At 40.6% G+C, this 25974-nt stretch overlaps 1 protein-coding gene and 1 pseudogene across 2 annotated transcripts; one reads left to right on the top strand and one right to left on the bottom strand.

Moving 5' to 3' along the window:
- Window positions 1-6665: 6665 nt before the first annotated feature.
- Window positions 6666-14038, bottom strand: CLEC4E (C-type lectin domain family 4 member E). The gene is made up of 6 exons (XM_084765549.1): window positions 13854-14038; window positions 12413-12508; window positions 10684-10773; window positions 9601-9755; window positions 8849-8964; window positions 6666-7946 (listed from the first exon to the last, which is right to left on the bottom strand). Exons 1-6 carry the CDS (start codon window positions 13888-13890, stop codon window positions 7790-7792), a joined length of 651 nt encoding a protein of 216 aa, XP_084621675.1. The 5' UTR covers window positions 13891-14038; the 3' UTR covers window positions 6666-7789.
- Window positions 14039-24720: 10682 nt separating this feature from the next.
- On the top strand, window positions 24721-25610 carry LOC311588373 (vomeronasal type-2 receptor 26-like; annotated as a pseudogene). Its single transcript has one exon. The product of its transcript is annotated as a vomeronasal type-2 receptor 26-like (transcript).
- Window positions 25611-25974: the final 364 nt, after the last annotated feature.

The raw sequence follows: 25974 nt of genomic DNA, 5'->3' as shown, positions 1-25974 counted from the left end.
AGGGTAAAGATGGCTGGGTCTCCTCTAATAGCCATTAATTGACTGCAGCTCTTCATATAAGGCAATAGTTCTCCACCTTCCCAATGTCATGACCTTTTAATACAGTTTATCATGTTCTGGGGAAGGCCAACCATAAAATTATTTTCATTGCTACTTCATAATTGTAATTTTGCTGCTGTTATAAATTGTAATGTCAATATCTGATATGAAGAATCTCTGATATGTGGCCCCCTTGAAAGTGTCATTCAACCCCCAAAGGGGTTGCGACCCATAGCTTGAGAACTTCTGATCTAGGGGTAGGACCCTGTGAGAGTTTCCCATCCATATTGGCACATGCAGTACAGTTTTAATAAAAATGGCCCCCATAGGCTCATATATCTTAATATTTGGCCTGAGGTTGGTAGAATTTTTGTGAAGGATTTAGTGGCCTTACTTGAGAAAGCATATAGGTAAGAGTGGGCTTTGAGGTTTCAATAGTCTGTGCCGTTCTTTCTTATCTCTCTGCCTCATGCTTGTGAATCTGGTGTAAGCTGTCAGCTATTGCTGCAGTGCCATGTCTCCCTGCATGATGCCAGCCTCTGTGCCATGATGGTTATGGACGCTAATCTCCTGGAACTCTGAGCCCTTAATCAAATGCTTTATTTCATAAAGTTCCTTGGGCACAGTGTGTTGTAGTGGCAATTGAAAAGTAGCTTATACAACATCAACTGTCATTGTGTTGGCCTTGCTTATGTGAAGATACTTTTGATATCTCATGGATGCAGCATCTCCATCATATAGAGAAGACACTATCTTGCATCAGATGTCCTGGTCCTCTGGCTCTTACAACCTTTCTGCCCCCTCTTCTGCAATATTCCCTAAACATTAAGTGTAGGGATTGTGTTATGGATGTCTCAGCTGGGGTCTGTTCACCTTGCAGTCAGTGTTTCTCTGCATTTTCACCAGTTGTTGATTTCTTCAGTGTCCTCCATCTGCTGCAAAAAGAGGCTTCCTTGCTGATGACGTAGGTGAGCAAGAACTGTACTTATATGTGGGTATGGGATGGGCATTCAGAATGCAGTTAGAGAGACCAGTTTAGGAAAATGGCAGTGTACGGTTCGCCTCTAGGTTCCATAACCTAACCAGGCGTAGGTAGGTCATTAGATTCACTGTATCAGGTGTGTCTTCCCTCTTACTGAGTGGAGCCATGAGGCATAAGTGCTACCACTATTGCACCTTTTTGTCATGCTGGTAATTGCGGTTTGTAGGTATCACAGGTGGGCAGGACTACTGGTTGCCTTTCCCTCTTGGCAGCCTGCACAGCATCTTTGAATACATGAGAACTACCACTCATAATAAGGCTTCCAGGTCAGTTCCAATTGGATTCCTCCAAGTCCTGTACCTGAAGCGTGTGGTGGCTCCAGCAGTAGGGTCTTAACCTTCAATTTTTGGGGAGGAAACCAAAGACAATGGCAATACCCATATATTATTTTGGGAGACTCTTCAACTACCTTGACAAACAACTATGAGGGAGGTTTTCCATGGCTGTCACTGAGGCTTTTGTTAGTCGATGGCTCTTGGGGGAGTATTATTATATCCAGTGCCATAATTGTGATACATATTATATATGTATGCATTATATATTATATAAGTGTTTTAAGCAAACATAAAGTATTTCCCTGTGGCTTAAAAAAAACATTCTTAGTGCATTTATCCCTCCTCCCTTCTTCCTTGGCTTCCCTTCCATTTTTCCAGTTAATTCATGCACAACACACACACACACACACACACACACACACACACACACACACACCTCCTTTTTCCCTGTTTTTCACTTTGTAGCACTGTATCCTTTTATCCTTCTCTATAAACTCCTTTCTCAGTACCACACGGTGCCTTTACTTTCTTGGTTCTTGTGGTGACACCAGGTTATACACTCACAGCTACAGATTCAGGGCCAAGATCTACAAATAAGAGAGAAAACATGTTTCATTTGCCTTTCTGGGTCTTAGTGACCTTGTTCAATATAATGCTTTCTAGTTCTGTCCATTTACTTGCATTGTTTTCTTTCTATTGTATCTTAGATGCATCAATTCCTCTCTTAGATCCAATATTTCCTGTAGATCTCATTTGGTGGACATAACTTTATTAAGCTGCTTATACCATGGAAAGCTTTTTCTTTCCCCTTCAATTACGGCAGACAATTTTGTTGGGTACAGTAGTCTAGGTTGACATCCATGATTCCCTTAAAATTTTTTTATTTACTCTTCTTTCATACAATACATTCTGACAGCAACTATTCCTCCCAGTATCCCCACCTTTCTTCTCCCCCAGATCTATTCTCTGTCCCATCTCCCCTGTGAAAAGAACAGGCCTCCCAGGGACATGAACCAACACAGCACACAAGATACAATAAAATCAGACACAAACCCTCACCTCCAGGTTGGGTGAGGTAATCCAGTAGGAGGAAAATGGTCTCAAGATAAGACAAAAAGCAGAGACATCCCCACTCCCACTGTCAGGAGTTCCACAAAAACGTCAAGCCAACAACCATAGTATTCAGGTAGAGGAGCTAACACAGACCATGTATGTTCTGTGGTTGCTGCTTAGGTCTCTGTGAGCCCCAGTGAGCCCTCCTTAGTTGATTCTGCAGCAGTATTCTCCTGGAATCTCCAAGGTGCAGAACCCAATGAAAACCTCCAACCTGGGTTTTCTTTTCTCCTAATGTTTGGCTTGTGGTGTTTTTGTTTGTTTGTTTTGTTTTGTTTTGTTTTGTTTTGTTTTTTGCATCTACTCCCATCAGCGCTGGAGGCAGCCTCCCTGGTGACAACTGGACTAGGCACCAATCTATGAGTATAGCAGAACATTGTAGACTTGAAGTACATTGCTCCAGGCTTTTCTGGCTTTTAAGTTTTCCATTGAGAAATTGGCTGTTATTCTGTTGGCTTTTCCTTTATATGTGTTTTGTAGTTTTTCTTTTGTTGCCCTCTCTTTGTTCTATATGCTTAGTGTTTAACCATATTGTGTCTTGTGGGTTTTTTTTCTGGTCCTATCTAATCAGTGTTCTGTGTGATTCTTGTATCCATATAGTTATGCATTTCTCTATCTGGGAAAGTTTTCTTTTATGATCTTGTTGAAAATACAATCTATGCTATTGAACTGCACTTAGTGTCCTTCATCTGTGCCTATAATTTGAAGATTTGTTCTTTTAATGTTGTCTCCTAATTCCTAATTTATTTTGTGTGTTTAAATTTTCTCCTAGTCTTGGCTTGAGTGGTCTAGTTCCTCTAGCTTACCCTCATTTTCTGACATTCTATCTTCATCTTTATCCATTTTACTTATAACATTTTACCCCAAGTTTACTAATTGGGTTGTTGGGTTTTTCAACTTCATCTTCATTTAATCTTGAGTCTTCTTCAATGGACTCAGTGATTCTATCTCTTTTCTGAGTTTAGTTTTCAAATCTAGAGTTGAATTTGTCCTTTGGTTCAGCTGCACACTGTATGTCCTTGTACATAACTCAGACATTTATGCCCATCACCTTTAAGATTATTGAGATCTTTGCTCATTTCTTCTACAAATGCTGTATATTATTTGATGAGATTCATGACTGTTCTTTAAATTCTGCTTCCTAAGGTTCAGTGACATTTTATTTTAGAGCATTTGTATAGGACCAGCGGGCTCGGGAAGGGGCATCTTCCCTTAGCCATTCACATTGCTTTCCTTTTAGTGACGTCACCTAAGCATAGATTTCTTTCCCTGGTTGCGTGTCTGATGTTGGATTCTAGCCTGTCTCAGGCAAGGACTGGTGTAGGGGGCTTTATAACCAGAGGCAGGTTTGGGAATGTGAAGATGGCGTGGGCAGACTTGGTTCTGGGTCTGCATGCAAGCTGTCCCTCCTGGAGCTACACATCAGAGCACAAGGATGCTGTGATGTCTCTGGAGAGCTCACTGGTTAAGCTTGTGGGTTACCTTTACCTCCAGAACTGGGCCTAAAAATGTAGGCTTATTTTTATTTTTAAATATGAATATATGCACGTATCTGTGTGTGAGAATGGACACATGAGCGTAGTTGCCCAAGGAGGCCAGAGGTGTTAGATCCCCAAGAGCTGGAGTGTGGGGGTCCCCAGGAGCAGCTATGAACAGTGTGGGTGCTCAGAATCGAATTAGGGTCCTCTGCAAGAGCTGTATGCATTCTTAATTTTGGATCTATCTTTCCATCCCTATTAGTTTCTTATATATTTCTAAATATTGTACTATGTAAAACTACATACGTCATATATACTACAAACGGTTATATTTAAGTATATTGTAAAATGAAGGACACATGAATAAGACATATCTATGTTAAATGATTCTACAAGGCTGGCTGAATAATTTGAACTTCTTTATTGTGGGATGTGGAAATGTTACAGATCTAGAGCCAAATATTCATGGGGTATCTTCAGTCATAATAGCCATGCATGGTTCATTTCTGAGTCTGATTGCCTATCATTTCAACAATCAGGTAAAAACGTATTAACAGACCACTGGCTTCTAGCATGTCCAAAGCTAACAGTATCATCAGATAACATCTGAAACCTATGCCTGGATTTTCTCTATGCCTGCTTTGCTCTAACAGATCTACATAATTTTTCTGCCAATATATTTGAAAAATGCCTTAATTTATATCTTGTTATTTTTGTTGTCATGTTACTATAAAAGTTCACAATAATCACTTACATGTAGAAACACATTATTGAATTCATGTACTTAAGCTACAGTAACTCATATATGGCCCATAACAAATTATTTCTTAATCCCTTTGAGATAAAAGATAGTTTACTTTGAAAGCTATTCTGATTTCAAGATATATTATAGAGCTATAGTGACAAAAACAGCATGGTACAAGCACAAAGATATATATGGAAATCAATGGACCATGAAAGAGAGATAAACATGTTTTTTGTTTAGATCACAGGTGGGACATGAGAAAAAGACTTGTGAGAAAGCAGGTGATGTTTATCCCCTTAGAAGTCGAACCACCGTCTGGGGGAGATTGGTTATTAACCAGCTGAAAAACATCCTTGAACAAATTTTGAGAGGAAGTATAAATGTGAGCCAAAAACAAGAGGTGGGGCCTTTGGAGACTTGGGATAGTTTTGGCTGTTTATCACTCTGCTTCTAGATGCTCCTAGAGAGAACCACTCGAGGGAAGGCTTCGGGGCTCCGGGCTCTGGCTGAGGTTCCGGGTTCTGGTTGCTCCAGGTTCCAGTAGAAGAAATCCTATTGATTACACTAGGAGAATCATTTCTTGGAACTGATATCCTTATGGTTTCATTATTGTACTCTTTAATCTTCTTTTCCTATTGTTTATGTTAGTTGAGTTGTGAGGTACTCTCCGTTAATAAGTTCATAATAAAATATATTTGCTAAGAAAATTGAGCCTACAGGACCATAATAGGAGAGATCCAAACAGGAACCCAGAGGGCTACAGCCACTTGATTTTTGGCAAATAGAAAAACAATGTTTATTATAGAAAATGCAGCCTGTTTAACAAGTGATGCTAAGAAAACTGGATATCTGTGCGTAGAATAATGAAACTAGATATATTTCTGTCAGTCTGCAAAAATAAGTTCCAAATGGATCAGAGACCTCAACTTAAGACCTGAAACTTCCAACTAATACAGGAAAAACTAAGCAGAATTTCAAGATACAGGCTGGTGTGAAAGGTGTGCTTTTACACACCAGGTCTTATGCAAATCCTTTTTTACGTCTTTGTTTTCTGATCATTTCCACCTAAAGTTTTAAGTAGTATAGTGATGTGGCTATTCTCTAAAAGTATTTGAGCCATAAATGGTGTATTTAAATTCTAATGGTGGCTTATATGAATGATTTATTACTCTATTTTTTGTGGCTAAAGTTGTAATGTTTTCTACAAAGCACTATATTTTAAAAGTGTCCATTGGATGATTCCAAATAGGTAATTTATGTTAAGACAAAACAAACCTTTCCATGCCCAAGCTAGTTGTGGCCAGTGTTTCACCACAGCATAAAAAAGCAGAAAAGAGCAGCATCAAAGAGACCACCTGCCATGATCACTTCAGCTCAGCTCAGAGATGCAGGGGTTTTACAACACTGTCAAGATAACAAATGTAATCAGCCACATAAATAGATTAGAGGACAGAAATCCCAGGGTCATTGCCCTTGGACAGAATCCAGAATCTCTTTGTCATAAAACTCTTGGAGATTCTAGGACCGCAGTGGGAAGGCAGGCATATTCAACATAGCAAAGGCGATATAAAACATACTGAATCCCAGAGTGGATGGCATGGAGCTCATGAAACCCCATCCCCAGATGAGAATTAGCAATTGGTAACTATTGGCTGCTGGAGCAGGTGGAATGTGGTTCCCAAGAGGCTGCCTATGCTCCAGTAGAAGGTCTTATACCCAAGTGCATACAAACTGCACTGAGCGGACCCAGTGGCCTTAAAAAAAAAGAGGGGGGACATGAAATTGGGAAAGAGTAGTGAGGTGTGCAGGAGTAGGTTGTAGTGGAGGAGTTAAGGATGGATTTTTAAAAAGTCAATTATACACATGCATAAAATTTTCAAACAAAAATAAGTTTTAAATGAACTAGAAAGTTGTGAAGTTTCTTTTAGTTTAAATGACCTTGTGTTTAAAAGAAGGATGTCAGTTTCAAAATCAGATTGTTAAGATGCCTAATAGAAATGCTTGTAAAGTATGTTTATATATCGACTTGATTCATTTAATTTAATTTTTCTACTCAAGGATACATATTTATTCCAATGTGTGAATGCTGCTGAAGGTCTCTGTATGACTGTCTCAAAGAAACATGCATAATATCATGCAATAAGTGCAAAGTCTCGAGACAGAAAAACATGAAACTGAGTTTTTAAAGGATTATTTTACTTTGAATTCTGGTTCACTTAATCAGTAGATACAAATGCAGGTGATACCCAGTTGATAGAAGAGAGTGCCAATAAAATGGGGATCCAGGGATGAGTGGGATAGACTACAGTCTGTTCAGAGCTGAAGTTTGGTCTTTCTCTACAGAGATGCGCCAAAGGCCATGTCATTCTCTTGAGCAGCAGTAAGTTTCAAGACTCAAAGATGAGTCTTCCTCACTGTCGGAGAACACAGGAGTGATCTATGCATTGTAGGCATAAGGAGATAAGATAGACCCTAGGATGTAGAAAGAAGAGGATGGTCTGGTGACCACCCAGAGTTTCTTTCTATAGACCTCTTCTTTGCTGGACAGTGCACTTGCTCTGTACCCAACCTTTCATACCAATTATCAGAAGCAAGACAGATGTCAAAAGGAAAATCCTTTTGCTCTTGCTGCATTTATTAGTGAATTCCTTTCTAAGTTCTAAAAAGAGAACTTGCAGGCTATGGCAAGAACATCACCTTTGACCATGTCCCCTGGAGGGGGAGACCTGGTGGCACTCAGAGGAAGGACAGCAGGTTACCAAGAAGAGACTTGATACCCTATGAACATATACAGGGGGAGGTAATCCCCCTCAGGAACAGTCATAGGGGAGGGGAATAAGGGGGAAATGGGAGGGAGGGAAGAATGGGAGGATACAAGGGATGGGATAACCATTGAGATGTAACAAGAATAAATTAATAAAGGAGAAAAAATAATAATAAGACAAAAAAAAGAACATCAGTTGGTACCACTGATTTTTAACAATGGGAACAACTATTATCAGAGTGACACATACATATATGGTCCTTATGATAGATTGCGGACCTTTTCCCATGTTGAATGTTGCATTTAAACCATGTCTCCCGTGCCCCCTTGTACTTAGTCCAAAGGCCTTATTTCTGGCATTTCACAAATCCAAGGCATATTGTAGAAACAGGGCAGATCATTCCAGTTCCTCCTGGGGTTTGAAGACTCCCTTATGGTGGCGCAGTCCTCCACCAAAACTATGTTGTTGGGCTCCCCAGCATCCCAGAAGCTGTAAAGGGGAAGAAACACAGGAGATTTTCGGTTTCAGAAAAAGAAGACAATACGTGAAACAGCTTACACATTTGTTATTTAACTGCCACTTTGTGAGGTGGGAATTATAGTCTCCATTTTATCAACGAAGAAAACCCACTTGCCTACGTCATCAGCTGGCGGATCTTCCTGGATCTCTATGCTGTTATGGAGTTTCATGAATTTGAACCCAGGAAGGGGCAGCACAGTAAGAAGTGCTGACCTGGCAGATGCGCTGCCTCTGCCCTTCTACCTCATGACACTCTCACTGGTTTTGTTATGCTAGAGTCCTGTCTTCCTAGGGCGTCCTTCCTGTACAGTGACGCACATCTTCTCAGGATTCGGGTCTGCTGAACGCGGAATTCACAACCACTGATTAGCTGAGCAAGTCACTCAGTCCCTTTGACATTTAGTTTCCTCGTATGCTGTGTCTCAGAAATGCATAATTTCAATAAAGAAAAATAAATGAAGACCGATTGCAAACTGTAAAGTGTGGTGTTGTAATAACACAGGGCCATTATTAAGGGGAAAGAGGATAGAATCATAAGAATATCCTGTCTTTTACAAATTATTGTTTTTCACTTATTTCTATTTTAGGACATAAGATTGAATTTTACTCTTTTTATAATTTGCATTGTAAGTCAATGATTTTCCAGATCTAATTTCGTTTTCATCTATCATTTTTCTTCCATTCTTTTGGGAATCGTAGGGAATGGGAAAGTAGGAGCCTGTATCTCCCATTTCCTTCCTCCTGCATCCAGTATCACCACTGATGGGCCTGAACTTGCATCACTGTAACAAACACCAATCTGAGAATTCCCCTAAGCATGGTCTCACTTAGGACCATCTAATGTGACAATTTTCCTGCAAGGCAGTACTTACCTCAGGGACTCTGTGAAAGGTGTGTCATCAACCCATCGCCACTGACCCTCCACCACCTGGTCTGTCAGTCCAATATAAAACTCTTTCCTTTTAGGTTTTGTGTGAAAAAGGAATTCCTAAGGAAAATACATAAATTAATAATAATAATAATAATAATAATAATAATAATAATAATAATAATAATAGATAAGATCAATTATTTTGGTTCTGAAGGGATGTTGAAAGTAATTAGTTTTAGGAAGAATTGAGTTTTTAGCAGAAATTAAGACTAGACTTTATAGATAAACATGCTTAAACCTGCAAGATTATTGAAGGCTATCTATTAACTTCTTATTGTGAGAAAGTACAAGTGCCAAAATTTAACAGATGAAAACCCTCTAACTTCCAAGAGGAGATTTTTAGTAAATTCATTCAAAGTTTGTTTGTTGTTCATGGTAGTCACATAAAATGTATCTATTTATCATGAGAAATTAATCAGAGTCTGAAGACAATGGGTAATAGTTGTTTGCCCTCGTCCACACAAAGTATATCAAAAAATACTATTCTAAAGTTAGCTTCTTACCACCCCCGTGCCTGTTAATATCAGAATTCCTTATGAAAATTAGTTTTTAAATGGTTTTAGAAACGCGGAGACTGAAACTAAGTCATGCCGTCTTTGGCAACAGTTGTGGCTCAGACCTTGCACACAGGTTTGCGGGGACATATCTGCAAAGACCATGGCTTCGGCACTAAGGAGCCTGTTGGCCAATTACCTGCTCTTCCCATGTGTTGATAACCACCAGGTGAGCTCCCATGTCTGAGCAGTTCCTTAAGCTGGATGGCCAGGACAGGGCCGCCTCAGTAAAGAAAAAGTAACAACTAGATTGAAAATGTTTCCAGTTCAAAGGACAGCAAGGCTTGACTGAACCTGGAAGGAGAGAGGCTTCGGAGATTACCCAGAAACTTTGCCAGTGACCCTGTGGAGTCCAGCACAGGCAGCCAGAACCTAGAATCTTCCTGTACCCGAATCTTGTTCTCTAAGACTCTTAGGTAATATCAATAAATACATGCAGCAACTTTGCCTTTGGAGCATAATCTTAATTTTCTATATGTCGAGACCAGTAAATGCAGCGATAAGTGCGGTTTACCTGGGTCACGGAGGCACCACAGACCTCAAGTTTCTGTGCATAGGCTAAGAAGGTCAGTCTTGAGTTCTCTCTGGGTGACTCCCAGGCTACACCTTCCTTGGTGGCACTCTCGCCAACTCTCTGAACCAGGATGAATGTTTTAGGACTATAGAATTTCAGTCATTGAAGCTTATTCAATGAAATCTCTCTTAATTTAATGACAAGAATACTGTGGCTCTGAGAAGTAACTTACTTTGCCAGCATCCGGTAGCACTTTGCTAAGTCTCGAACTATGTTGATATAGAAGATATCAGTAATTTTTCCTTAGGCGTTTTTAACTTCTCTGTACATGTTTTTCTCCACTTCATTTTGGAAGCAGGTACATGAGGAGAAAACCTCCATTCCTGGGAATTAATCATGTCCTTTTTAGACTTCCTATTTAGACACAGAGTTGAAATTGGCCCTCAGAGCTTACTGGAATGTCTCTGAGATCTCTGGCCCAAGGCTACCTGCACTTCCTGAGTTTTGCTCCTCTGTTCATATCAATGCTTTACCACTATGTGCACAGGCAGGATTTCTCATTTCTTTTGGAAAAATAGAAAATGATTCCACTACAGTTTTCTTATTCTCAAGACAATCCAGAAGCTAAACAATAAAAGCGAAACAAACAAACAAACAAAAAAACCCATCACATCGACCTTTAATGTCCAGCTTTGCAGATGGTTGTACCTGAGGCTTCATTGTAGCAGGAAAGCTCCTTAATAGTTTCATGTGGCTGTAACCTTTTCTGCCCATAAATTTGAAAGCTGCGGTATGTTACTGTAAGAGGAAAGAGATGTAGTTAATGCCACAGGCCCTTTTACGTAATGAAACCCTTGCCCCCAGTTTTATGCTCGTAACAAAACAGCCAACGGTGATCAGGAAGCTTCCTCACTGCCTCCTCTCCCTTCCACACTGGGATCCACTTTCTGAAAGAAAGAATAACTTACATTTCCTGGCTTAAAAAGGATGGAATTTATTTCAGATCAAAAAATACGTTTACAGTTTTTTTTTCCCCCCTGAGCCAAGTGTAACCACCTAAACATTCCGTCCACAAAACAGATCGTTGTGCCCTTGGTGCTGACCTGGTATCTAATGTACAGGGTAGCACAGAGAGGGATAAGTTAACGATAGGGATCTAAAACAAGAATTCCAGCAAGCTAAGGGCATGGAAAACATGCAACCCAAAAAATACGTAGAGATGACTGAAATTCAGTCAGGGTTTTAGACTAGTTGAGTTTCTGGCTTAGGAAATAGCCTAAAGATGAGGATGGGGGTGGGAAAATGAAATAAAAATGGCACAGTAAATCTGGCCAAAAACCCATTGCAGGGAACATCATAAACCTGAATATGAATACTACTATTCAGCTAAATCAGTGGTTCTCAGCCTGTGGGTGTCCAACCCCTTTGGTGGATACATATCAAATATCCTGACTATCAGACAGCTACATTACAATTAATAACAATAGCAAAATTGCAGTTAAGAAGTAGCAATGAAAGAATTTTATGGCTGGGGGGTGGATCACCACAACATGAGGAACTGTATTGAAGGGCCACAGCTTTAGGAAGGTTGAGAACCACAGAATTAGTACAGTAGCAAGTTGCCAGCTATGTATTTGTGTTTATGTCCATAGACAGATAAACACAGCTCGGTCTCCATCAGCAGAGCCTCTCCTTCCAGACACTGGTGGGGGATGCAGAAGCACACGGCCACACAAGGTGCTGAGAATAAATGATGGGTGGGTGCTCAGCTCTAAGCAAGATGTTTATCACTCACTTAATGGCCCAGGGTGCACGGCAGAAGAGAGGGAAAGTATGTAAGAGCCAGAAGATAAAGAGGATATCTGTGAAACACCATCTTCTGGCAAGACACAGCTATTACAATCACAAACCAACAGCAGCTGCACTGGGTTTGTCGAACAATGGGCCCATTTACTCTCAGGCACGGTGGGAGGGAGGCCTCAGGAGGCCATATCCTCTGTTGGACTATTTCCTATTGGCAGATCCAGGGAGTGTGGAAATTGCTCCCTTCAATTGTGTACTCATTGATGACCCATCACCCCCACCCCCATGGATACACTCCTTTAGTGATCACATAGATGGTCCCTGTTAAACTAAATGGGTCACAAAAACCAAAGCAAAAGTCATGACACTGGGAAGGTACTGGGTGGGAATTGATAATGAAGGGGGCGGGGCATAAGAGAGACATGAACAAATGAGTAATCAGAATACATTATATACATGTAAGCAATTGTTAGGCAACGAAATCAGTCAAGAATAATAAAATATAGCATTCACAAAACTTTGTTAAAAACAAAAAAGAAAACCTCTTCATAAAAGAGACGTGATATACCAAGCAAGAATCTATTGCTAGTATTTGCCACGGAGAAGTAGAGTGAATTTGACCTTCAGAACCCACCAACACATCTGGTGATGAAACAGGCACTGAGAAGCAGAATTGAGACCCCAGCCATGGTCCATGCGAGCACTTGGAAATTCTTGAAGCATCTTCTCTCTGTAAGAAGAAAGATACAATACACGGTGGATCTTCCCAAAGCAGTAGACAGAAGAGACTTGAGTCATTTCCAGCCTTACCTCCTCCTAGTCTCACTGCCTAGTAATCCCAGGCTTGCCCGTGCATCTGTGCTGTCTAGGGACTACGGGCCTCACCTCCAGAGATAAAAATTCAGGAGAGTTCTGGGGAAGCAAGCTGTTTGCAGGAGCATTAGAACCTGGAAACTACCCATAAGAACCACTGCTGTAGTTTGTTGCTAATGTCAAGTCATAGATTCATGGATATGAGCTTTCTGTTTCTAGTTCCTCCTTTTATTTTTATTTTATATATTTTTTATTTATTATAATCTATTCACATTACATCCCAGTTGTTATCCCCTTGTTCTTATCTTCCCATTCCCACCCTCTCCCCATCTTCTGCCCTTATACCCTCCTCCTAGGCCTCTGATGGGAGGAGCCCTCCTTCCCCACTGTCTGGTCTCATCAGGATAGCCTGCACCCCCTTCCTCTGTGTGCCAGCAAGGCCATCCTGCCTTAAATTACTTTTTAAAAATATTTTTTAAGATTAATTAGATCATTTTTTTTCCCTCCAAAGCCTCCCATGTAGTTTCCCTTGATCGTTTTCAAATACTTGGCCTCTTTAATTGTTGTAATTGGTGGTGGTGGTGGTGGTGGTGGTGGTGGTGGTGTGTGTGTGTGTGTGTGTGTGTGTGTGTGTGTGTGTGTGAGTCCATGTATGTGTGTGTTCCTAAACACATAAATACAATCAGTCCGTATAATGTTACTTGTATGTAAGTTTGGAGAGCTAGGAGGCTGGAGAGATGGCTCAGCTATTAGAGGCTAGGCTCACAACCAAAAATACTTCCCCCGTTTAAAATGTGTCTACATTTTAAGGCCTTCCCTCTTTATTTGCTTCCTTCCTTTCTTTTCTTTTCCTTTTACCTCACTTCTCCCTTTGCTTCTCCAGTCTTTCTCCTATTCTCTCCTCACCACCTCATTTTCAAGCGCTTTGTAAATTAAATAGAATATTGACAGTCATGCATGACGTACCTCCCTGTCCCTAGTATACTTTTCACAGATGCTTAGAGTAAAGTCCACAGAAATGAAGGACTCGCTCAGCTCACAGACACTGAGAGCATCACAGAAGGTGGAAACAATGGGCAGGCAGCTGTTCCCTGGGCTCCTCAGCAAGCTTTTGGCGAATCCTAACAATCTTTCTTCTCTTCCTTTTTTTTTTTCTTTCCATCTCACTGCATACTTTCCCATTGTCCTAGCCTTTAACAAACATCTTACCTGTTCTAATAAGAAAGCCATGCAAGCAGAGGAAGAAGCCTTGCAGGTTGTACCTGTGTGCTGAGATGCAGGTGATTCAGTTGAGTTCATTCTTTTTTTTTTTTTTCTCCTTTCTTTCCTTTCCTTCTCTTCTCAGTTTAGTAAGAACCTCTGGAAAGTGAGGCTCAAAGTGGATTTTTCACCCCTTTTTAAAAGTTCATCCCCAACAGGCCAGGATATCACCATATGTTAACATGCTCTGCAACTGTGCAATGAAGTCCAAATTTCCTTTCTTGCACAAGGGCAGGGGGTTTATTGGCCAGCGTGCCACTTCTTGCTCCAGACCACAAAAAGAGGAAATGATGAGGTAGATGGTAAACATGAGAAATGGCTGAGAAGCCTGGAAAAAAATCTCGTTTTATTTTGGCAGCTCAATGCCTTATTCTCTTTATTTTTTTTTTCTCTCCCTCCCAACCCATCCTGGGCACATCAAGTCTTATCAGGACTAAGGCCTCCTCTTTCACTGAGGCCTAACAACGCAGCCAGGCTAGGGGAAAGTGATCCCAGTAGGAGGAAAAGGGTCCTAAAGGCAAACAAAAGAGTCTGAGACAGTCCCTGATGCCAACTGTTGGGAATCCTATAAGAACACCAAGCGAAACACCCATAACATATATGCAGAAGACCCAGCCTTATTCTCTTTAAAGTCTAACTTAGTCTCAATTTTCTTTGGCACTGTGTGGCTCAGCACCACATTCTAAATTATGACTGGGTTTTTTTTTTGTTTGTTTGTTTTGTTTTGTTTTTGTCTTTTTTTTTTTTTTTTGGTTTTTGTGTGTGTCAAGTACACATTTGTTCACAGACAGAAGACTGAATTCTTCCCACACATAGCAGGCTGCTGAGTACTCAGTGTGTACACTACAAGTTAGCAATGGCAGTTTCTTTTCATCCTTTTTGCTTCTTCTTCTTTACCAGCTCTTAGACACTCACTGTGTGGACTCAGATCCACTTTATCAAGAGGTTAACCGCTGGATTGTTTCACAGATCAGCCTCAGGTTACTTTGTAAATCAGTTCAGTTTCTTACAGTAACACACAACTTCTACAGACTTATTAGGTACTTTAATTTTATTTTTATTTACTTGGAAATTTTAGAGGAGGAATGGAATTTAGTGTCAGAAGAAGGAACTTCCATTAGACATTGGAATTCAGTGGTTCTCAGTAATGTGAGTTTGATCTTTCCTAAAGACACTAAAAGTCACATTAGTATCAGTTGTCTTAAGGTTATGTCAGGAGGTAGAAGAGTGCTACACAAATGACTTGGTAATCCCCACTCTTGATGATCCAGACTTCCTTCGTGCTACACAAGGGACTCAAAGAAAAATCTTTCTATTATTTCAACAAACTGGACATTTTCCTTGATGCTTTTCATTTTTCAGGCACGTGAATTTATTCGAGTATTTTAAATCATAATTTTTTAAATGATATGGGTTGGTTGAGTTCTCACTAAATTTATATGTAAAAATTCGGTCCCTGGGGAGGAAGTTTGGTGGACTTTAAGAGACAAGCCCTTGTAAAAAGGACCACAGCTTCACTCACTACTTTGAAGGACTCTGAGGTGTATCAGTCTTCTATGTTTTCTTGGCTTCTGTCTTGGTGTGCCATCTTACCAAGAAGACCCAAACCATGGGGCTGCCCAGTATTTGACCTGATGCTCCAGATAAGCATGCCAAAATAAAATGACCCATTTTAGGCATTTCATTATAGTGCTGGTGTCTTAGTTAGGGTTACTATTATTGTGAAGAGACACTGTAACCACGGCAACTCGTATAAAGGAAAACATTTAGTTGAGTCTGGCTTACAGATTCAGAGGGTTAGCCCATTATTGTCATGGCAGGAAGCATGGCGGCATGCAGACAGGCATGGTGCTGGAGAGGTAGCTGAGAGTTCTACATCTTGATCTGCAGGCAGCAGGAAAAGACAGCATCTGAGACCTCAAAACCTGCCCCCAGCAACCACTTCCAAACCATACAATGGAAAAAAGAAAGCATCCTCAACAAATGCTGCTGGTCTAACTGGATATCTACATGTAGAAAATGCAAATAGATCCATATTTATCACCCTGCACAAAACTCAAGTCCAAGTGAATCAAAGACCTCAACATAAAACTGGACATACTAAACCTATTAGAAGAGAAAGTGGGGGAGAGCCTTGAACTCATTGGCCCAGGAGACAACTTCCTGAATAGAACACCAACAGTTCTGGCTCTAAGATCAACAATTATTAAATGGGACCTCATGAAACTGAAAAGCTCCTGTAAGGTAGAGAACACTGTCAACAGAACAAAATGACAGCCTACAGACTGGGAAAAGATCTTCATCAACTCTACATCCAATAGAGGGCACATATATATTAATACATTTAACACCAACAAACCAAATGATTCAATTAAAAAATGGGGTACAGAGCTAAACTGAGAATTCTCAACAGAGAAATATCTAATGACTGAGAAACACTTAAAAGAATGCTCAACATCCTTAATCATCAGAGAAATGCTAATAAAAACAACTCTGAGATTCCATCTCACACCTGTCAGAATGGCTAAGATCAAAAACTCAAGTGACAGCACATGCTGGCGAGGATGTAGAGAAAGGGGAACACTCCTCAATTTCTGGTGGGAGTGAAAACTTTTAAAACCATTTTGGAAATCAGTCTCATGGTTTCTCAGAAAATTGGGAATAGTTCTACCTCAAGGACCAGCTATACCAATCCTGGGTATATACCTAAATGATGTTCCACCCTCAACAAGGACATTTGCTCAACTGTGTTCTTAGAAGCTTTATCTGTAATAGCCAGAATCTGGAAACAACTTAGATGTTCCTGAACCAAAGAATAGATTTTTTTTAATGTGGTACATTTACACAATGGAATACTACTCAGCTATTATATACAAAGAAATCATGCAATTTGCAGACAATTGGATGTAACTAGAAAAGATCATCTTGAGTGAGGTAACATAGACCCAGGAAGACATACAGGGTATATACTCACTTATAAGCCAATTTTAGCCATATAGTACAGGATAAGCCAACTACAACTCACAGACCCAAAGAATATAAGTAACAAGGAGGACACAAAGGAGGATGTATAAATCTCACTCAAAAGGGGAAAATAGACAGTGGAAGTAGTTGAAGAGAGGGAACAGGGTAGGATATGGAATGCAGAGAGAAATAAGAGTAGAGATCAAACCTAGAGATAGTGGGGACAGGAGGACAGTGGGCCTGCAGAAAGAGGAGGAACGATGGGCAGAGGCATCTCTATGGCAAGCAGGAGACATACGACAGGGTGAACTTGGGAGAATGTGGGGGTGACTCTAGCTGAGATTCCTAGTATCATGGAGTCATAGAAACTGAAGGGGACATCCTCTAACAAGGCAGGACTCCTGGCAGAGGGAAGAGTGTTGGTTCTGTTGCTTAACAATTAAACTTTATTATACAACCCAACTATCTTAGACAAGAGGGAAAAAAGGTTATAGGGAAACAAGAGTGAACCTTCCGGTATCTGTTCCACGGGACATGTCCCTAGGTGTCTCTGCCCTGTGCAATGGTCAGGCCTGTGCGCTGATCCTTTCACCGATCCATGTGTGCTCAAGCTGGGTCTGAACCTGCCGCCTCCTCTCGGGCTCTCTGCCTGTGTCTGTCTATCTCGCGCAAGGGCCGGTCTTCTCCCCCTATCGAGGTTCGATTAGAAACACGATAATCCAAGCAGAGTCTCCAATTCCTGAATTCCAGGCCCAGGATGGCTCCACCCAGTCTATCTCAAGATTAATTTCAGAGAGTAGCCAGCCAAAACTGCTTTCACCTGGGAGAGAGCCTGCAGAGGGGCAAAGCCTGCCAAGACTGCTTTCACCTGGGACAAAGCCTGCAGTCCCTCCACAGAAGAGAGCACCAACTGACCCACAAAAACTTTGACCCAGAACTTACCCTGCGCACAAGATGTGCAGGGATAAAGATAGGCAGAGATAAAGGGATTATCTAGCCTGGCCCAACCTGAGACCTACAGCATGGGAGGGAACTAACCCCTGACACTACTAATGATACCATGCTATGCTCAAAGACAGGAGCCTAGCGTAGCTGCCCTGAGAGGCTACACCCAGCAGTAGGACCAAACAGATGCAAAGACTCAGCCAAACACTGGATGAAGCATAGGGAGTCTTGTGGGAAAGTTGGGGGATGGGAGGGGGACCTCAAGGTGACAGGAGCTCTACAGGAAGAATAACAGAGCATGCTAATCAGGGTCCAAAGGGACTTGTGAAGATGAAACACCAACTAAGGACCATGAGTGGACTAGACCTGGGTGGGATTCCCTACATGGATGTAGCCAATGGGCAGCTCAGGCTTCATGTGGGTCCCCCCAGTAAGGGGAGCAGGGGCTGACTCTGACATGGATTCTGTCACTTTCCCCTGGTGGGGTGAGCCAGGCCACAGGGGAAGAAGATGCGGGCAGTCCAGATGAGGCTTGATAAGGTGGGGTCAGATGACAGGGGAGAAGGGCTCTTCCTTTCTAATGACCGGGGGAGGGGGCTCATGAAAAGAGGGAAGGAGGATGGGACTGAGAGGAAATGAGGGAGGGGGCCATAATCAATGTAAAAATAAATAAGCTTAAAAAAGAAAAAGAAAGTGTGGTGTTGCAAACTTTTTAATCCCATAACATGAGAGGCAGAAGCAGGTGGATATCTATGAGTTTGAGGTTAGCCTAGTTCACACAGTGAGTTTCAGGACAGCCAGGGCTAAATAATGAGTCTTTGTCTCAAAATAATTTTTAAACAAAAATTTTGAATTTAATAATGAGTCGTACTATGTATCTTGTTTTTCCTTTAGGCCAATTCCCCCATATTTTTTTAATATAGAACACCCTGCTTGTTTCTTGGGTTATCATATATATCCTTTATATGACTTATATTTTTAGAAATACAAATCTAGAATTTGAGAGGAAGCAAGAGGAAAATCATGGGAGGGGTTTGAGGATAAAAAAAAAAGGAAAGAGGTAAATGGTATAATTATATTTTAATTAAAAATTTAAAGTTTGAAAAAGAACACAGAAAATTGTCATTCCAATTTCTCCTCCTAGGGATCTCACTAAACGTTATCAGCACATGTTGGCAAGGGTTTTTGCCAAAAAAAAAAAAAAATCAACAAGGACCCAAATATTCTCTTCAATATGTCCCTGGAATTATACTTCTTCAGTGTCTCCATTCAGATGCAAGCCAAGAAGAGTTCTAAGACTCTACGGAGAGAGCCCCCGTCCCCCAATTCCTAACTGCAGGCCCAAGAAGAGAGAAAAGCTGGTGGCTGTGATAGGAGGCATTTCAACAGCAATATCAACTCAGACATCCAGAGTCCTGCCTCTTTATCATGTTCCACAAGTAAGCAAAGAATCCTGGCTCCTTAGGTTAAACATAGTAACATAGTAATAAATGCTACTGTTACTGTAAATAAATGTTACTGTTTATTGATGAGGTATCGGGCTGCTTAATAATTTACTATTTAGTTATCATTTGTAATTGTAAAGTATAATTTATTGATAAGATAAAATCATGTTTGGATAATAAATTTTAATTTAAAAGTTTTAATATATAATATATCATGACAACCTGTAATCTTACCACTTCAAGAAATTTTGCTTTGCCATTTACACAGGGCTAATACACAGGGTTTTTATCCTATGCAGTTTTAGGGCATCACAAAGCCTGAGGACTATAATAATTCTACTCAAGTATTTTTACTGTAACTCCTGTGAGCATATGCTTGATTATTTTTACTGTAATATTAGCTTAGATTGCCATATAATATCTATTTTTTACATTGATCACCACCAGGCCTATGCTAGCTCGATGTTTGAGCTGTTCATAACATTCCTCGGTTTGGAAGAAAGTTTTAATTTTTGTCCTTGTTTTAAAATATTTTTGTTGATCAGTCTGCAGTAATGGCTTCTTTTTAAATTTTAAATTTAGTTTTGAAAATTTATTCACTTTACATTCCATCATAGCCCCCTTCCTCGTTTCCTCCTGGTCCCACCCTCCCTCTCTCCTCCCCACTATTCCTCTCCCTAGTCGACTTCTTATAAACAGTGGAGCAGAGCATGTCTAATACAAATGCTTTTTAGCTAGTAATGAACATGAAAATGGCTGCTTAGAAATAAGGAAATCCCCCTCAGGAACAGTCATAGGGGAGGGGAATAAGGGGAAAATGGAAGGGAGGGAAGAATGGGAGGATACAAGGGATGGGATAACCATTGAGATGTAACAAGAATAAATTAATAAAAAATTAATAAAATAAAATAGAAAAAAATACATTTGTTTGCCAACAACAGTGATCCAGTCTTTGTTGCTTGACCCTATCATCAGTGAAGCAACTTAAAGTATCTATCAACTGCATTAGGCTACCAGATTGATTTACTTTTATTTTTAATTTTTGATTTTTTACTTTTGAGACAGGTTCTCTCCATGTAGACTTGGCTGGCCTAGAACTTCCTATGTAGTCCAGGATAGCCTCACAAAGATCCTTCTGATTTGCTTACCCAAGGCTGGGTCTAAAGACATGCAGGCCTGACTAGATTTTTATTTTTTATGAGTGAGCTTATTTTTCTTTTAAATATTCTACTCTGGACATATGCCTATTATTTTATTTATAATAAATACATATTTGTATTATAAGAACTACATATATAATTGCACTTTGCTCATTTTTATCATAGTCCTCCACCTCGCCTCTCTCTGGTCCCTGATCTATCAAACCCACCCCTCCCCCATTCTGCTTTCCCGCCATGGGGTCTTTCCCTTTGCTGTGCTGCTTTTAAGCTCCGTGCGGTCCCACTGATCAGTGCTGCAATGATTTGCTGAGCTGTCAGGGTCCTTTCAGAAGGTCCTCACTCCTGCTGATATTTTGACGTATCTCTGAGCCAGGGTGGGGATGCAGCTCTACCATAATCTTTCTACATGTGGGTAGATATTCGGTTTCCCTAGCAATCTGTGGGAGCAACTGTCTTTTCTGCAAAACGTATGTGTTTGATTATAGCTATGCGAGTCTATTTATGAGACTTCTTTTTCATTTGTCTAAAGGTTAATTTTATGTCAACCCCATGCTCTTGTTTGTCACTATGGCTCAGTAGTATAATTTGGGATCTGGTGTCGGATTACATGTACGATTACCCGCTCTATTTAGTGTGGCCTTGTCCAGTTGGGGTCCAGATGTGCATGGGGTCCAGATGTGCTTCCATGTGAACTTTAGAATTGCTTTCTCTATTATTGTGAAGAATGTCAGGGGAAGGCTGATGAGAGTTATGCTTAGTAATACATCATTTTGGCGTATTTGTAATATTAAATCAGCCAATCTGTGTGTGTGTCCAACTTTCTTCTGTCTTCTAGCATCCTCTTCAAAGTCTTTAAAGTCTTCCACCTCTTTGGTTAGATTTACTCCTAGGTGCTTTAATTTATTTATTGCACATGAGATTACTCCCATGATTTCTTCCTCTTCAAGTTCACTACTGATATATACAAAGCTACTAGTTTTGGGATGTTCATTTTGTGATCTGTTACTTTGATGAAAATATATATCAGGTCTGAGAGTTTTCAAATTTTAACTTCCACAAAGAGCCCACAAGAAGACACTCAGACGTAAACATATCATATGCGAACATACATATATATCCTGTTTGTATGTGTTTCTTACTATATTGATTTTCCCGGGATTTCAAAAATAAATGGCAAAAGTGAGCACTCTAGCTTTTGTTGATAGTTTTACTAGTAAACTTTTGAATTGTTCACCTGACATTTTATCCAATTCAGTATCATTTAATTCAATAGTTAAGGAGTTATGATTTTGGAGGTAGTCACACTGCTTTGGGTTTTTACATTTCTCTTGGCTCTGTGTTATAGATTGTATATTTGCTGCCTTAGGTGTTTCTTTTGGTTTTACTTGTGTATCTTCTTATTGATCAGTGTACTATTTTAATTTGGATTATTTTTTATTATTTTTAATATTGTATGGAGGGAGAGAGAGAACATGCCTAGCTATGAGTGCGGTGCCCTGAGCTGGAGTTAGAGGTGATCATGAACCACCTGACATAGTTGCTTGGACTTGAACTTGGCACCTCTAGAATTATTTTTGTCGGCATATGATGCATGGGTTTCATTATGGGTCATTCATATATGCTTTATTCTTACTGTGTGCTCCCTGAAACTCCCTCACACCCTCCTTCCTGCCTTGCTCCTCCACTCTGCACAAAGACCTTTCAGCATTTACGTTACTGTTCCTTTCATGTACCTTGCCTTAGGATCTCTTTTTCCACTCTAGTGGTTCCCTTTCTAGTTTTTTCTCCCCCCGCCCCCGTCTCTCTCTCTCTCTCTCTCTCTCTCTCTCTCTCTCTCTCTCTCTCTCTCTCTCTCTCTCTCACACACACACACACACACACACACACACACACACACACACACACACACAAGTCCAGGTCCCACAGTTAAGGGGAAACAAAATATACATCCTTCTGGGTCTGGTTTATTTTTATCTATTATGATATTTTCAGTTCCATCCATCTTCCTCCAAATGTCTTTATTCCTTGTGACTAAATATAATTCTGTTGTGCATATGTACTATGTTTCTGTTTCTCTCCATTCATATTTGTTCACATCTAGTTTGTTTTGGTTTCTTGGTTACTGTGAATAGTGTAGAGAGCAAAAGCAACAACAAAAGATTCCTGTGCATTTCCCGAGCCTGAGTGTCTACACCCAGGAGTAGGAGAGCTGAGTCCTGTGATTGATCTATTCTTAGTGTCTGTGAAATCCCATGCTGATTTCCACATCAACTCTGTCAGTTTGCACTCTACTAGCAGAAATAAAGCTTTCTGTTTCCTCACACCCACCCTCTTTTCCCCCTCAGAACAGGAAAGGTTTTTAAATTTTTTAATTTTACATCCTGATTGTATCCCCCTCCCTCTTTTCCTCCTGGTCCCACCCTTGCTCCCTCATCCCCCCTCCACTAGTCCTCAGAAAGGAGGAGCTCTCCTCCCCTATCATCTGCCATCAGTCTATCAAGTCTCATCTCAACCGCCTGTATCCTTTTCCTCTGTAGACTGGCAAGGCCACCCACAGGGAAGAAATGGTCAACGAGTGGGCACCAGAGTCCACGTCTGAGGCAGCCCCCACTCCTCATATTATGAGACCCACAAGGAGACTTTGCTGCCTTTCAACTACATCTGAGCAGAGGATCTAGAGCCTCACCATGCATGATCTTTGGATGGTACATCAGATTCTGCAACACTGCAACCCTGGCCTCGATGTTGTTTTTTGATAGCTGAGTAGTATCCCACTGTGTAAATGTACCATAGTTTCTTTATCCGTTCTCTGGTTGAGGGACATCTAGGTTGTTTCCAGATTCTGACTATTACCAATAAACCTGCTATGAACATAGCTGAGCAGATGTCCCTGCTGTATGGTGGAACATCTTTCAGGTGTATGCCCAGGAGTGGTATAGCTGGGTCTTGAGATAGAACTATTTCCAATTTTCTGAGAAAATGCCATATTGATTTCCAAAGTGGTTGTACAAGTTTTCACTGACACCAGCAATGGAGGAGTGTCCCCCTTTCTCCACATCCTCGCCAGCATGTGCTGTCACTTGAGTTTTTTATCTTAGCCATTCTGATAGGTGTCAGATGGAATCTCGGAGTCATTTTGATTTGCATTTCTGTGGTAACTAAGGATTCTGAGCATTTATTTAAGTGTTTCTCAGCCATTCCATATTGCTCTGTTGAGAATCCTCTCTTTAGCTCTGTACCCCATTTTTAATTGGATTACTTGGTTTGCTGATGTTAAATTTCTTGAGTTCTTTATATATTTTGGATATTATCCCTCTGTTAGATGAAGGGTTGGTGAAGCTATTTCCCAGTCTGTAGGCTGTAATTTTGTTCTGTTGACATTGTCTTTTGCCTTACAGAGGCTTTTCAGTTTCATGAGGTCCCATTCATGAATTGTTGATCTTAGAGCCTGGGCTGTTGGTGTTCTGTTCAGGAAGGTTTTTCCTAAAAATCAGTAGCCCTCCGTTGTACAAAAGACAAACAGGCTAAGAAAGAAATTAGGGAAACAACACCCTTTACAATAGCCACACACATACAAAACACACACAAACACACACACACACACACACACACACACACACACACACACACACACACACAAAACAGTTTCTTGGTGTAACTCTGACCAAGCAAGTGAAAGACTTGTATAAAAAAAAATTCAAGTCTCTTAAGAAAAAAATTGAAGAAAATATCAGAATATGGAAAGATATCCCATGGTCATGGATAGGTAGGATTAGCATAGTAAAAATGGACATCTACATATTCAATGCAATTCTCATCAAAATGCCAACACAATTCTTTACAGGTCTTGAAATAACAATTCTCAACTTCATATGAAAAAAAAACCTGAATAGCTAAGACAATACCAGGGATACAGCCCCCAGGGAAAAGAGCCCTCAGGGATACAGCCCCCAGGGAGGCTGAGGAGGAGCCAATTTTCTTCAGATATGTGGTCCCTATAGGCTGCCCACATTCTGGTAGATGGGCCTATACCTATATGCATAGCAGCAGCATTAAATGAACTCATATTGTCTGATTTCCCCCTCAACATCATTTCCAGATTGATGGCTCTCTCATATTCTTTAATTCCACTCACTTTCTGTATACATTATGGATTCACGTGTATATTTATTTTCCTATCATGAAAGAAAAAATTGACTTATTCATCTATTGCCTTCCAATACTATGGTTCCATGACTGTAACCAGGGACCTTTTCTTCAGAATTCAACAATGGTTCTGCTCAAGACAGACTTCCCATACATACGTTTGGGAAGTGACTGGTGGAACATAATAAGTCAATGTCTCCCTTTCAGATATGGATGGATGCATCAAGTGTCCTGAAGATCAGTATCAAATAAGCAGAGAAATCAGTGTCTCCCTAAAATTATGACATTTTTGTTCCAAGAAGAAACTCAGAGCTGTTTTGGTCTCCACAGCCACTAGTTTACTTGCCTCTTGTCTCTGATTTTACGTTTACTTATCTGATGTTGAAACTCACCCATTGCCAGAGCAAATAACAGAAATATCAGTTAAAGTCTCCTCATTTCTCTAATGCTCTGTTTATCTTCCTCATTGATATTCATTCACCAACATAGAACAGGCGCCTGTGTCTTGAGACAAATGACTTTTGGGGTTGTGTTTTCTGTTTCTGTTGTTTCTGCTGCCTTAGCAAAGACCACCATTGAGGCTGTGGCCTTCAAAGCTATCAAACCAGGAATCACATTACAAACGTGGATGGTGACCTGACTCTCAAAAGCTACAGCCTGCAGCGGTTCCATCATTCAGATGTGCATCTCCGCAGTCTGTGTGGGAATATTTCCCCCCTTTCCTTGACACTGACAGGCAGTCAGACTGTGGACCAATCACCCCCTGGTGTAACGAAGGGTCCACCCCTGCCTTCTATTGTGTTCTGGGGTACGGGGGCTTTCTGGCAATGCTGAGCTTGCTTATTGCTTTTCCAACAAGGAGGCTACCTGACAGCTTCAATGAGGTAAAAGCAATCATGTTCAGCATGCTGGGTTTCTGCAGTGTGTGACTTTCTTTCATTCCCACTTATCTGAGCTCCAAAGGCAAAACCATGGTGGCTGTGGAAATTCTTTCAGTTGTGCCCTCCAGAGCTAGCTTAATGGCCAATGTATTTCCTCCCAAATGCTATGTGATCCTACTGTGATAGGTGACCATTCAAGAATGAAATTCTTTAAATGACTTCCTTCTTAAGGAACAGGAATTTATTGTGACTTGTATGAGATGAACCACGTAGAAATAGAGATTCAAAAGTGTGAAGTCAATGCATTTTACTGAAGTGCGGTAACTGCTCTTCAATCAAGTGTCACTGTTATCCTTGGAGGCAACTAGTCACAGTGAACAAAGCCACCAGAGCTTAGATAGTTAACGTTGGGTGTGTCTACCAGTCATTTCTTTAAATCACAGTTTTCTCACTTTTCAAAATCATGTAACAGGACTGGACAAGGATTGGGGTGAGGTGGAATAAAATCATTTGTGTGGAAAAAAGAAACCCGTTTTAAAATGTGCTTCCTTTCTGTTAGTCATATGCAGGATGACTCTTCAT

The sequence above is a fragment of the Acomys minous genome (assembly GCF_964271855.1).
Source record: "Acomys minous genome assembly, chromosome: 17".
Classification (NCBI taxonomy): Eukaryota; Metazoa; Chordata; class Mammalia; order Rodentia; family Muridae; genus Acomys; species Acomys minous.
The sequence above is the reverse complement of the archived record's forward strand: the minus strand, read 5'-3'. Positions and strand labels throughout refer to the sequence as shown.